Source organism: Martes martes (genome assembly GCF_963455335.1).
Source record: "Martes martes genome assembly, chromosome: 1".
Taxonomy (NCBI): domain Eukaryota; kingdom Metazoa; phylum Chordata; class Mammalia; order Carnivora; family Mustelidae; genus Martes; species Martes martes.
The window spans coordinates 94,350,039-94,364,883 of NC_137888.1; the positions used below are offsets into that span (position 1 = coordinate 94,350,039).

General features: G+C 43.0%; 1 protein-coding gene across 1 annotated transcript in view; it reads right to left on the reverse strand.

Moving 5' to 3' along the window:
• The window catches only part of PLD1 (phospholipase D1), a 194,295-nt gene that overhangs the window by 112,497 nt on the left and 66,953 nt on the right, over positions 1-14,845 (reverse strand). The window contains exons 2-3 of the mRNA XM_080828133.1: positions 3,993-4,183; positions 3,574-3,701 (exon numbers count right to left, since the gene is read on the reverse strand). Coding sequence (XP_080684259.1) covers positions 3,574-3,701; positions 3,993-4,152 — 288 coding nt within the window. The 5' untranslated portion in view covers positions 4,153-4,183. The remainder of the gene's footprint in view (positions 1-3,573; positions 3,702-3,992; positions 4,184-14,845) is intronic.

Below are 14,845 nucleotides of genomic sequence, written 5' to 3' on the forward strand. Positions count from 1 at the left end.
AGGTTTAGGAACCAAAGGTGTTGGGGGCCGGAGAAAGTAAGTATCCCTTTTTCTGCTAGTTGATCCAGGCTCTGGTGTCACCAAGCCCATGAGGGATTCCTGGCCCACTGTCATTCATTATTGATGTCTGGCACACTTGGCAAACTTCTAAAGCATGATCACTCTGTGTAGATGTCGTATATAAAACAGAAGCATGAGGATCAATGCAGCCTACGTGCTCTTAAGTCTGGAATCCAACCATATCACTGGTTAATATTCAAATCTAGCATTTGCTTTGCCTCGACTTAGGATTCATGACAGTTACTACAGCTGGAAGTTGAATAACACCACTTCTGGGGTTCAGTATCATATGCCACCTTTTACTTTGGCCAACATGATAAGCATCATCCTCCATCGTGTTTCACACAGAAGAATGCAGGAAAACTCAGAGTGGCCAGAAATGTTGCAGGCAAGTGAAAAACATTCAATTTAAGATGAGCCGCATAAATAAGAAAAATTACACAATTTAGGCAAGTGGCTACATTTCCTGGGATTATACTTTTCAATCCTATGAAAACTGAATACTTAGAAAATACTGCAAATGCCAAGTTTTATCCCTCACATATAAACCCCCAGTTTCGTACTAAACTTCTTAGCAATTGTGAGGCAGTATGGTACCATGGAAAAAGGCTAGCGCAGCCTTTTTGAAGCTTTTAAAGGCCTGAAACCCTGTGTTGCAGCCTACCAGTTGTGAAACTTCAGCCAAGTGTCACTTCTGTCAGACAACATCCCAGAAGAATTATGGGAATTCTTTAGAATTGGAGTAATTTGAAAAGTTCTCATAAAGGAATTGCTTACGAAGACATGATGGGGTAAGGAAACCCTAAAGGAAGGGCAGTAACCTGGGGTTCTGAAGGCATCCCCACTCTTGAAAGGACAAGAGGCAAGACCAGGTACTGAACAAGGAGGAGAGAACCATATAAAGATGGCTGCCTTGGTCAAGGGACACAGCCAGCCCAAGGGGACCCCCATCTCTTATCTGGGCTCTCCACTGTCTGAGCCCTACCAGAGGACACAAGCGGAGAGCCTCAAGGGGCAGAACACAGGGTGGAGAAGGGTGGGGCAGGGACAGGGGGCAAATGGAAATATCCAGCCTGATAGGGCCCTAATAACATCTGCCTCCCTAGACTGTCATGCAAACGAAGAGAGATGAGAGAGAAGTGCCTTGCTTTGGGCGGGTACAGAGAATATATTCAGTAATTAGAAAAAGCGTATTTTTATAAACCTGGAGTCACATGTAAACCTCAAGAATTTAGTTCACATGTCTTAGTAAACTAAACACCAAGGAGGGTACAGATGATCCTTAGCTTTCTCACACAAAGATTAAAGGGAACTAAACCAAACTCACTTGACAAACGGGAGTACAAGCAAGGAGAAGGCCCTGGCTTGGGGACTTGAATACTTATCTTTGTGAATAACTTTAGGAGAACCCTCATGTTAATAACACATAGTATTATACAGTATATGCTTCTATAATACTGTAAGGGCCAAGGGCAGGCTGCTTTGGCATGAAGATTACTTTGACTTAAAAAGCAACGAAACCGGGGCGTCTGGGTTGCTCAGTGGGTTAAGCCTCTGCCTTCAGCTCGGGTCATGGTCTCAGTGTCCTGGGATCGAGTCCCGCATCAGGCTTTCTGCTCAGCAGGAAGCCTGCTTCCCTCTCTCTCTCTCTCTCTGCCTGCCTCTCTACCTACCTGTGATTTCTCTCTGTCAGATAAATAAATAAAATCTTTAAAAAAAAAAAAAAGGCAACGAAACCCAGCAGATCCCGGAAAAGCTCTTTATGTCCCTGACCTCAGAGGTCTAGAAAGAATTTAGCAGAGGACCCGCTCCAGAAAGAAAGCTATCACCACAGATGACTACATTATACTATGCACTAGGCAAGGTAGACAGGGAGGAGGAACTAGCAAGGTCTGTTCGATCAAAGTCCTCCATGTCTCCTTGTTTCCGAGTGGCCCAGCAAACATTTGTTTACCAAACATACGCTCTTTTTCATCTCCCTGTGAACTGAATTCCTTCCCTTTGAATTTCCAGACCCCGACCCAGACCCAATTCTCCATAGTTCAGAATAACATAAATACCTGATTTTGCCCGTTTTGGGAATTTCCATGTCTATGTGGATTCCCCATACACATGAAATTAAATTTGATATTCTCCTATTAATCTGTCTCATGTCAATTTGAGTCTTCGTCTGGCTAGAAGGATCTTTGAAGGGGATAGAAAGTTCTTGCTCCCCAATAATATAATATACAAAATTCTTGTATAATGCTATGTATTATTATTAAATCCTCATAACAAACCTATAGTATAGGCACCATTACACCCAGTATTCACACAAGGAAATGGAGAAACAGAAAGATTAAACCGCTTACTAGAGATCACAAAGCAAAAACAGGAATTAAACCATGCAGCCTGGTTCTGGAGTCTGGGCATTTAATCCTGCGAGCATGCTTATCCCCTCCCAATCTAAAAGCTGGTAGGCAAAATAAGAAAGCAAAGGTCATCTCAGAGACATTTCTGAGCGGGTTGTGCTCAGCCGTGTAGCAGGGGGGTACAGACTCATCTCATACAAAGAGCCTAAAGGAAAGGTGGGTGTAAACTAGGAGTCAAGATATGCAGGCAAGCACAGGTAGTCAGAGCAGACCACTAAGGAAAACTATGAGGACCAAGGTAGCGCGCGGCAACCTGCAAAAGACGAGGAGGAAAGGCAGGCAGACCCCGCCTCTGGACCAAGATTCTTTACCCCTCCCCTGAGGCAGGAGCCAAGGTGGCTTTCCTCCATGGGGAACCAGAGTTTAGCCCCAGGGGACAAAAGCCACCAGCCTGCAGCAATGTCCTCCACTTATCAGACTTGACCTCTGTGATAAACAGTAACGGAGCAAAGGCAGCGGCTCTAACAGCCTCTAGTTCAATCCGTTTCACAGAGGGATGCTTTGCTTGGTGAAGTCACCTTCACAGAAGATGCCTTTCCAGCACTCAAAGAGAAAAGCCTGTGAACAGGGCCTAAAGGACAGGTGCTAGGAGCAAATCAGAGTAGTAGAGGAGGCCGGCACAATTCGCTCAGCTGTGCTTCTGGGTAGTGACCCGGACCAATCCACCAGGATCCTGGCCTGTTTCCTTTCAAGAGCCAGGTGACACCATGACTTCCTTGCTAAACAAGCATTAGGAAAGCTAAGCTTTTCCTTGGCTTATATGTGGCATTCTAGGTGGATGGCTATGCCCCAGGAGCCCACATTAAACAGAAAACTGGGGAGAGAAGAAGACTAGGAGAGGCGCTCGGCAATTTATTAAACTTAGAAATTGCCTTAGGTACCCCCCCTTTTTTTTTGAGAGGCTTTTTCCAGAATGAGGAAAGAGGCATATGAGAATAAAGACTAAATGGAAAGCAAAAACTTGAGAGGCAGTGAGGACTTAGAAGTGGTTTTAAAAAAAAAATCTAAAAACATAGTCATCGCTATAAGGAAGGAACATGGAAGTCAGCGTATCGACTCGTCTACAATGGCTAACACAAGGTGAGTCCATAAATATTCTGACCCTTGTTGTAGATGTAAAGCGTTCCACCTCCAGGACTTGGGCTTTTATTGGACAGCCGGAAAGATACGTCTGTATGTTAGGCTCCTTAAATCCTTGAGTCTTATAAATAGCAGAGAACGGAATACACGCTAAAAAACAAACAAGTAGATAACGTTATTGCAGGAATACAATGACATTGCAAGGATACACGATATTAGCCTAACTTGCCTTTTCCAGGCATGGGCCCAAGAATCATAACTACTACAAGCACACAGCTAATGAAGCGGTCTCCGCCCTCGGTGAAGACACCCGCAGGAAGATCTAACATAACACAGTTAAAAAAGGGGAGGGGGGATCAACCATTTGCCTGTTATTTCAAATCTGATCTGTGCCAAGCAACACCAATCATCTCTCGCCTCGCTCAGACCATGAGTCTTTACCTTCCTGTATCTTGGGATCGCTGGGGGAAACATCGTAATCCACCTCTTCTCCCTCCAAGTGCAGCTCCCGCGTGTCCAGATTTTCTATCAAATTACTCATGTCAGCAGCGATTTTCTGCAGTGCGGAGGTATTTACTCTTGGCTCATTTTTCAGGGACATGTTGGCTTCCGACAGGGTACGAGCAAAGGGGCTGGGGAGAAAAAGGAAGGGTTACAAGGATTTACTATTTCGAATGAATCCAGACTCATTCCACAGTATGAAGCCAGGCTTAGAGACAGCACATGGAAACAAGTCAACCCGCTCTGTGTGAGCCCCGGTCATCTCAAGCAACCTTGTCATTTATTTTCCTGTTTCACATTTAAAGGATTCCTAGCCTGTAAATTAAATCGGAGTGAGATCCTTAATCACAAGCAAGTAAGAAAGAGAAACACTACATTGAATAAATGCCAACATATCTTTCATCCAATTTCATTAACTTGGATAAATGAGGAGAGACTCCAGGGAGGCTGGTTTGGTGATGGTGATTCAGAGGGAAGGAATGGATTCTTAAATCTAACAAATACATGGGGGAAAAATGTCAGGTAAAATTAACCCACTTTAAATATTTTCTAAAGAAAATTGAGGGCATTTTACAATAATTTCAAGAAGCAGATTTAAAGTTATTTTTGCAACCGCATAAACTTTCTAGATGTCCTCTGTAGGTGATATCCCAAGCAAAATGTATATATGGTCTTTTTGAACTAGGAGGTTTGGGCCATGACAATGTACGTGTCTTGAAAGGTAATCGATGAGCATACTTCTGAAAGATACTGGAGGTGCTCAAATTGTACTTCTCTCCTTTTTTAAGAGAACCGGTTCTATCTCATTTCGACATTTAATAACACAAGTCGTTGCACACCAATACCCAGGGAAGAAGAGTTCACACAGATTTTATTTTTCCTTTAAAATACGGAGATTTACGCCTTGAGCGCTATCATCAGAGTTGGATGAAAAATTCCTCTTGCTGGAAATAATCTCTCTGTTACAACCAGGCCCGAAAATGGCAGGATTTTCATAAGAACAACTCCGCCATACAGGCTCATTTATTACTATACCTCACAAACATTTACAGAGCACCTGCCGCTCACTCATTGTGAGGTGCCATGAGCAAATACATAAAGATGAATAAGGCTGGTCCCTGTGATTAAGGAGCTCCTGACACAGGTACCTGACCCCAAGTTCATTTCTGGCCTCCTCCAAGGTCTTTAGCCTTCCTGAGAAGGGCATGTGTTGAGTGCAAGACCTTCAGCCAGGTTCTCTCCTACCGGTATGATCAAGAATCTGGGGGAGGGGGGCCGGGGGGAGGGCCCTGTGGCCAACGCTAAGAGAGCCTGACCAGACTTGCACAGCCCTTATGGGAACTCACCAAGTCTCTGAAACCTGTACTGCCACGTCTGGTAGAAAGAGATCTTGTCTGGAAATTCAGAAGACTGGGGTAGAGGAATGTGGCTCTGGTTTGCCCAGATCTATATAATTAATAAAACAGAGTTCTCTGTGAACTCCGTAATTGATCATATTTCTTTCTCCACGCTGGCTGTAAGGAAGCCTGGAGCCACATCAGTGGCCTACAGTCAGCAAAACAGAGGCCCATCCTTGCCTACATTGCTTCCCCTCACCTTTCTTTCCCACATCTAATTTATATTATAATAATAGTTAATGTATACTGATTGCTTCGTATGCACTTGGCCTGGTGATAGTCCTTTATATACATTATCATGTTTATCATCAATAATAAATCTATGCAGGTTTATTTCTATTGAAGAACTTACCATCCCCTCTTCACAGAGAAAAACACTGAGGCACAGAGAGATTAGGTAATCTGATGAATACCTCCGACAATGTGCCCAAGGTCACAGAGCTTATAAGTAGTGAAGAAGGGATTTAAAACCGGGTCTCTCCGACCCAAGACCTGATGTTCTCAACCACAGTCTTTATCTTCCTGTACACCTTTGGTAGATACGTAAGTGTCCCTGCAACAGATGGAAGTTTTAGTAAATTCGAAGTGCCCCTGGACAAGACGCAAACGGAAAGAACGGGAAGTGACTTCCTCTTGAAGCTCAGTACTTTGGGATGGAACCATTTACACTCTCGGGGCCTTCTGTTACTCCTTATAAGCTAAGGAGGTTGCGCATTTCATCTCTAGGGTCCCTGTAACACTAGAACCCTAACTGTAGATAAAAAATGTTCCCTATTGTTCAGCCTCCCCGTATAAGTAATCACTTTAACCCAAGAAACTAACCCAAGTCCTTTTTTGTATGAATACGAGAAGCAGGTGGCAGATGCTTTCCAGCCTGGATAATTTACTGAAGGTCGTCGGCTCGGCTTCCCTGGAGGAGCTTGTTGCCTCTGGTCACAATTAAAATATTTATTTCCTTCCCTCTCACCTCAACAAACACTTACTAGATGCCACCCAGGAGCCAGGTTTTGCTTCATTTAAAATAAAAGGTAATGAAAAACTTAGAGGAAATGAGACAAGGTAAAACAAGTAAGAAATTACATCATATCACAGCTGCTCATGAATCTGTAAACCTTGGGTATTTTCTATTGATTAAACTGTCTTACGGTTAACTCTGCCAACTTCCTTCGCACAGCAAAGGAAAACAAGAGCTACTCCAGTGACTGTCCTCTGGGACAGAATGTCAGTTAAAATGCATGTTGAAGCTAAGATATACAGAGATCAGAATAAATGTGGAACAAATAGTACAGAGTCACTGAAATCGAGCTAAAAGAAAAATCCTTTTTCAGATAGAAAGAACAGAAGCATATAAACTTGTAAAAAACTTAAGAGAAACAGAAAGGAATCTTATCATTTATACTCAAGTGCTTATTATGTGCTAATAAATAAGCATAATTTCAGCACAGTTATGTTATTTAATACTCACAATGGTACCACCTGTTATTTATGATTACTCTGAAAGACTTAGTTAAGTAACTTGCCCGAGGTCACTCAACTTGTTGTCAGTATTGAGTTTACTTATAAAGCAGATTTGTTTGGCTCTCAAATCTCATTGACTTGGTTATAGAAGTTCATAATCATTGATTTTATTTAATGGGTTGAATGTCTGTAAATTAATCTTTTTTATAAGGTTTATGTTTCATAACAACAAAAGATGTTATCTAGTTCAATCCCCGTACCTTCAAAGGGATCCTACTAGCCCTACAGTCATTGTAATGATAGAAACAACATATCCCGACAGCCTCCTGCATTTCTTTTTAGCCTTTCATTTTTGTGGTTCATAATATTTTATAATATCACGTGGAGTTTCAGTGGACCTTAACGGTTTGTAGATTTTTTTTCAAGCTTTTGTGACGACTCTAACCATTTAATAATGGAAAATGAACCAAACTGTCCACATTACTGCCTGCACTCATGTCCATGGCTGCTCTGTGTTGACATTTTGTCCATCCATTGTATTGCTGGTTTCATTCTTGAATATCAAACTGTAAGGCCACCCACACTTGTATGTTGTCAAACCTTAATTAGCCTATGTTTTCTTTTATTTAAATTTATCTGTACTGGTGAGTGAACAGCTGCCACAGTCACAGCCTATCTTAACCAGCAATGGGATAAGGCCTTCAGTGTTTACATTTGAGATAATGTAATTGATTTTGTTATCTCTTTATAAAATACTGCAAGATCATTATCTCTCTCGGTACCAAGTAGCGATGGTGCCCAGGGATGATAATAGCAGCTGTGTTTTATTTCTGTTTGCATCTTGATCTGGGAAGAAAATGGGGTCGATTTTTTTTCTTCCTGGTATTGAATACTAGAATTATAATTTTTTGCAGGAACAGTTTTAAATGACCCCCTGTTATTAACTGGTGAAATCGGAGAACTCTAGAGTTTTCTTCTAATCTTAATGGTCCACATGACTGAGAAGCAGAACACCAAAGGAAGCAGATATTTTCCTTTCGGATAGTACATAAGCAATGTCTAAGCCAAAAATATAATAATAATATTAGAACTATTAATGTTTTTTTTTAAGATTTTATTTATTTGACAGACAGAGATCACAAGTAAGCAGAGAGGCAGGCAGAGAGAGAGGAGGAAGCAGGCTCCCTGCTAAGCAGAGAGCCCAATGCGGGGCTCGATCCCAGGACCCTGGGATCATGACCTGAGCCAAAGGAAGAGGCTTAACCCACTGAGTGCCACCCAGGTGCCCCAGAACTATTAATGTTAAAGTAAATGTTAATGTTAGTTAATATTTGCTGACTATATACTGTATGCCAGGCACTATTCATAAAGATTAATGACACACTCTCAATGAATCTCACAACAATCTTGGGAGCAGGGCCCTATTGTTACCCCTTTTTTGTTGTTGTTGTTGTTTTGTTTTAGAGAAAGAGAGACGGTGGGAGGTAGTGTGGGATGGGGGAGAGGGAGAGAGAAAATCTTAAGCAGACTCCATGCTCAGCGTGCCCAGGGCTCAATCGCATGACCCTGAGATCACAACCTGAGCCAAAATCAAGAGCTGGAGGCTTAGCCGACCAAGCCATTCCAGGCACACTTATTACCCCCATTTTTAAGAAGAGATGCTTAGAGAGAATGCCAACTCTCCCAGAGCCTGTGGCTAGGAAGTGATTAGAGCTGGACCCAACCCTGGTTGACATGACTCCAAAGTCCAGCTACTTAACCAGCCAGAAATGAACTGGGGGTGGCAGGACGGTTAGACACTGAAGATTTTTACTCCTTCCTTAACATTCTCACAGAATAAAACAATGCAAAAAGGAACAACAATAACAAAAAAATTCAGCATTCATTCTGTGAAGACAACCAACTGATTTCTTGCTTCCCTTTCTAACATAACACGCAAAGTTCTCCTCTATTTTTTAACACATTATTTGTGCTTGCTAAGAAAAATACATGCAATGTATTTCCAAACCAAAAATCACAGCATAATGTTTGGATGTGAAACGAATTATAATTAGATCATTTAAAACCAAACAGAGTCACGGGGATTTCTTGTTTTCCCATTTTTCATTCTGTTGAAATTAATTGGTGGACCCATACTATACAATCTCCCAGAGTACATTATATAGCAATGATTTGTCCAGAACTGACTTGATGTTCCCTGAAAGGCAAACATCATAAATGTGGACTCAAGTACTAAACTCAATATCTAGTGACATAGTAAACCTTGAATAAATATTTTTTGAGTTGAGCTGACTTTGAATAAATGATATTATCATAGTTTACATTCCAGATAATATATTTTGAGAAAATAACACATCAAAAAAAGGAAAAAAGACCCCTGGTGTTTAGTTGGATCTTTGATTTTTTTATTTTTTTTTAAAGAACATGAGTTCCACAAATATCCACGGAGGGCTTATTATGCATCTTGGACATGTAATTAAATGTCAAGGGTGGAGGGGAGAGGCCAGATGAGCAAGGTTATTCTACCATTATTATCAGTGTAACCCAGGTAACAAACAGCCTCCAGGGTTTCAGCATCCCCTCTGTAAAATGGAAAACAGAGTCACCTACCCTTCCTACCTTAGGAAGCTGTGAGGAGGCAATGTCATAATGCATACACAGCCACAGGCAAAAGTAATCTAGGTTGCTAACATTACCTTTACATTCTATTAACAGTAGGGACACCTGGGTGGCTCAGTTGGTTAAGCGTCTGCCTTCAGCGCAGGTCATGATCCTGGGATCGAGTCCCGCATTGGGCTTCTCTGCTCTGTGGGAAGACTACTTCTCCCTCTGCCTGCCTCTCCCTCTGCTCATGCTCTCGCTCTCTCTGACAAATAAATAAATTAAAAAACAAATAAAAATAAATTCTATTAACTGGCAGACCCTGAAAAATAACCTTAAGAAACTCTCTTTCATTTCAGTATTTTTCAGGGCTGACAGGCTAGGAAATATCCTGCCTTTCATCACTTATTAATCACAAATTAATATACTATCCAGTGGCTGTCTTTCTGGCTGCACTCCACTAAGAACGGGACTCTCCCATTCAGCCAGTCCTGAAATTTTCTGAACTTGACCCCACCATTTACAGAGAAACCACCAGGCCTTCCCCAGCAAAAACAATCACCTGCCGTTAAGCAGTCAAACCCAGTTAGGGCACTTCCCGTTCCTTGCACATCTCCCTGGCCTCGTCAACCTCTCCCTGTCTGACAAGACATCACTACTATTGTACTGTGTCCCTTGTGTCCACTGCAGTGACTCCTGCTCCCTTTTGGATCCAGTCCCCTTCACGACTTTGATGAGATCCATGGAACCCCCCCAGCCCCCCCAATTCATTTTTCATATGAAAAAAATGAACATATTTTTCATATCTCTTCATAGGTTCATGGTTGTCCCTTCAAAACCCTTAGGTTCAGAAGCCCTTCCACTGAGCTGCCGTCATGAGCTGATATGCTGACGTGGCCATCTTCCCACCAGATGGGGACACTTTGAGGGAGGGGAGACGGGGAGCCAAACCTTTCACCACTGACACCTCGCTGAGCACCTGCTCAATAAATATTTGTGGGTTGGTTGTAGTGGGCTATCTACAGAGAAACCAGCTGGCTCCAGGTTGTCCTGCAAACGCCACAAAGACACTTCCCTCGTATGCCACAGATACTCTCAGATGGAAAAGCCTTCTGGCTGAAAGACCCTCTGAGAGGAGCCATGAACTACAAGAAACACATAGGCTGCTGAAGTAGTAGCAACTAGAACACCGCCCTCTGAGCTCACCATGCACCAGGATTCCGCCAAGAATCTTCACGCCTCCTCACAACAACGTCATGCAGGAGGTACGATCCTCATTCCCTCTTTATAGCTGACAAAACAGGCTGACCAAGGCGGCAAGTCAGAAAGCACGCCAGCTCTCAGCACAGGTCTGGCTGAGGGGGAAGCCAACTCCCATTCTGCTACTGGGTCCACTCGCACCCATGTCAGAAAAATAGACGCCGCAGAATCACACACTCCCTTCTCCTGTGCCTGGCCTTTGAGGCCAGGCTTGCTGTCACTTGCCTGGTTCCAGGAAGTAGAAGTCTGGCTCCCAAACACTATCCACCCTCTGAGCTTCAGATCTGATCTGACCTTGGGGCCTGCTGAGTCTAGCAATCTCCCATTTACTTATCCTTCTTTCCTGGTTTCATATCACAGCCCCCACTCGGTCTAACACAGACTCTGCTCTTCGCCCTGAGGCGCCAAGATTGCAGAGGAGGGTGCCGAATATTCTAGACTTGGTGCATCCATGGAACCGGAGTTGGAAACCATGTTCTCTCCTTTTTCCCCAGCTACAAACAAAAACAAATCTACAACTACACAAAGCAATACTTGTTAGCATGATAACCACTTCTTGATTCTCATGATTTTCCCTGAATCCTCTGACCTCCTTGGATGGCCTCTCTTCTCTGCCATAAACTGTCTTAGTCATTTCCTTTGCCGTGTCCTCGGGTTACATATTCCCCTCTTTCCCGTAGCATCATCTCCCTTTGTTTCGTCTCAGTCCTATCTTTGAAATCAAACAGATGTTTCTTTTCCAGAGCCAAATACCAGTGTTAAGGAAAACAGAGATCTATTTCAAATATGGATAGATATGAAAGTATGACCTGTCATTTACCGAGTTTCTCCGCTGGGCCAAGTACTAAGGGCATGTTATCGAGATTTCTCCTAATCCTCAGGACAGTCTCATTTAAAATCGAGGACATGGAGCCGTAAGCAGCCTTACTGAGACTGCACAGTGGTGAGTGGCGAGGCCAATCCCAGCGCAGGCCACCCCGATGGGTCCACACTACCCGCCTCCCCAGCCTCGGTCACTGGCTCAGTGGAAATCTGCTCCATTCTTAGCTCTTCTCCTCACCCCACCATCTGTGTCTGTCTCTTGCTGACTGAGGGCAGGGCTTCTGCACAGCCTGCCCAGGACACAGCCCAGCAGGGGCTAGGATGGGTCCAGCACCCCCACTCCACCCACCCCTCAGAACCCCAGATGCACTGGGTCATCCTCAGGCTTCCGGATTCAGCTTCCTCCAGAGTTGTGTGAGTGTGAGCTAGAGAGACGTGGGGGACTGAGTCACATAGCCTCTGAGATCAGGGGAGTTAAGGCGGATGCATGCCCTTCCCCTCTCCTCCCAGCTGACGGCACTGAGCACTTGAGTACCACACAGCCAACCCGGAAGCAGGGGGCAGGGGTAAAGCCCACCACGTGCCTTAGCTCAGGCTCTATTACCCAGGAAACTCGGGCTAGGGTCGTGTTGTAATCAACAGGAACCATGAAGCATCCTGCCTCCTGCAGAAATCCATGTTGTGCTGAAGTTAATAGCAATAAGAAAAAGTAAATTTGGCATAGCACTTTTGTGCCCAACTGATCTGGACACATTGCACACGTTAACTCAACTGTCCTTACAACAGCCCTATGAAGAGGGTACTTTTTTTAGCCCCTTCTTATAGACAAGGCAACTGAGGGCACAGACAGGCTAAGTGACTTGCTCAAGGTCACACAGCAACCTAATGGGAGTTAACTGCCTAGTTTGCTCCTATTTTTGCTTTCACTAACCTGGACAAGATCACTTCAGTGCTCAGTGTCCTCATCTAAAAACTGAAATTAACAACCAGTTGTCTTGTTTAGACTTTACAACAGATACATTATTGTAAGAAAGACTCCTCTTTCAGCATTGCTAAATGCCAGAGAAAACAACACATTCTACACAACCCCACCCAGGAGATAAAAACCTACCCCAAATGTCAAGGGTATTCAGATGTTCTGAGCCAACACCTAAGTAAGACTAGTTCCTGCTTCTGTTGACGGCAATGTACACATAAACATTTGTATTTGGAGAAAACAGGGGAGGGCCCCTCTTAATTCCCAAGTTTGTTAATAAGTTTATTAGGTGTAAGAGACTTTGTATAAGCACTGTATTGATTTAAACAATAAGGATCCAAGAAGGAAAACTCTTCTTTATTTAAAAAAACAAAAAAAAGGTAATTAAACCTGCTAAAATCTGTGGTTAGACTTCTAGAAATAACATCCTTTGGTATTAAGTGAATGTTTAATTTTTTATGGCCAAGAGTAGAACACACACAGGTTTAGTGATGGGACTTCAGGAGATAGACGCTAACTACGTATGAATTTATAGGAACAAATATTACGCTCGTTGACAAACGCCGCTAAGTAAACTGATATAAACCTTTCTCTCACTAAGGCAGACTTAGACCACCAACAATTCAGTGGGTGAGCAACAGATGAACAAAATACATATTTTTTCCAGGATAGAGTTAATTTGCAACACATGGCTTTAAAAAAATTCCCTTTCACTGGCTCAAAATATTAAAGATTGTTTTTAGTGAATACACGTTGCTTCTGATAAGAACTGATCAAGAAGCTAAGCTATGGATTCAAAAGTTTTTGACTTCATCGTTTCTACTTTCACTGCTTTCTTTTTTTTACTGTGTTATGTTTTTATTTAAATCCAATTAGCCAACATATAATACATCATTTTTTTTTAATTTTATTTGTTTATTTGACAAAGAGAGACACCTCGAGAGAGGGAACACAAGCAGGGGGAGTGGGAGAGGGAGAAGCAGGCCTCCCGCTGAGCTGGAAGCCCAATGCGGGGATCGACCCTAGGATCATGACCTGAGCCGAAGGCAGATGCTTAACAACTGAATCACCCAAGCACCCCTACATCCTAAGTTTTTTATGTAATGCTTCTTAAAAAACTGATCTTTGCATCTTTTGATGGCAGCCCCACTCAGCAAGAATCTGAATTCCCTCACACAGACTTTGTTTATCATTAACATTCTTTCCAGCTGTCTAAACGTCTATGACTCCTCCCTTTCACTTCTTTCCAAAGGAACAAACAACCTCCTTTACAAGTGGGTTTAGGCAACACACAGAGCATTTCCAGTGATAACCCATGGATCTCACCTGTGAGAAGAATGAAGCTGGCAAATACACATGGGTAAAGTCCTCCAGACATTCTCCAGGGCAAATGAGCCCTCCAATTCTGTCAAGACTGCTGATAAACATAGCGAAGTCTCATTTTTTCTTACCCATCCACATACTTACAAAAAATATTTGTTGAGGCAGAGAGTACCATGGAAAATACGTGATTTTTGAGTCAAACAGCTTAGACTCTCCTTATGCTGAAACAAGTTACCTACATCTCCGTAAGGCTCAGTCTCCTAATCTAAAAAGTGGAAGTAATACTGTTCGAGAATTGTAAGAATTAAATGATCTAAAGGGAGTGGCTAAGAGTTGAGGCTCTAGCAGATGCTGAAATAATGTTGGTTGTTCCTATGCCCTCAGCTATTCCTCGAGCTATAAGACCTCTGACCAAGGCCCTGTATCCATACCAGAGCCCAGTCCCACCCCTGAGAACAAGAACTAGCAGTCAGAATTGTATTCTGGGGATGGTCTGATGTCACCCACTAAAGAAAACACTGCTACAGGGGCGCCTGGGTGGTTCAGTTGGTTAAGCAACTGCCTTCAGCTTGGGTCAGGATCTCAGGGTCCTGGGATCGAGTCCCACATCAGGCTCCCTGCTCAGCGGGGATCCTGCTTCTCCCTCTTCCACTCTCCCTGCTTGTGCTCTCTCTCAAATAAATAGAATCTTAAAAAAAAAGAAAACACTGCTACAAATATATGAAAACAAAGCGATTAAGCTAATATAGTTGCTCCTTTCCCGCTACAAACACAGAATTGCTGAATAAATTGTAATCCTATTTTAAAAATACTTAGTTAAGGATAAAAGCAGAGGCAGCAACAACAAAGGCAATAATGAAGGAAAACCTCCAGTTTCCAAGGATGAAGACACAAAGTCAGATGAGTACCCTAGAACTAGAGCTGAAGGGGCTCAAGGGTTTTGGTCTTGGATATAA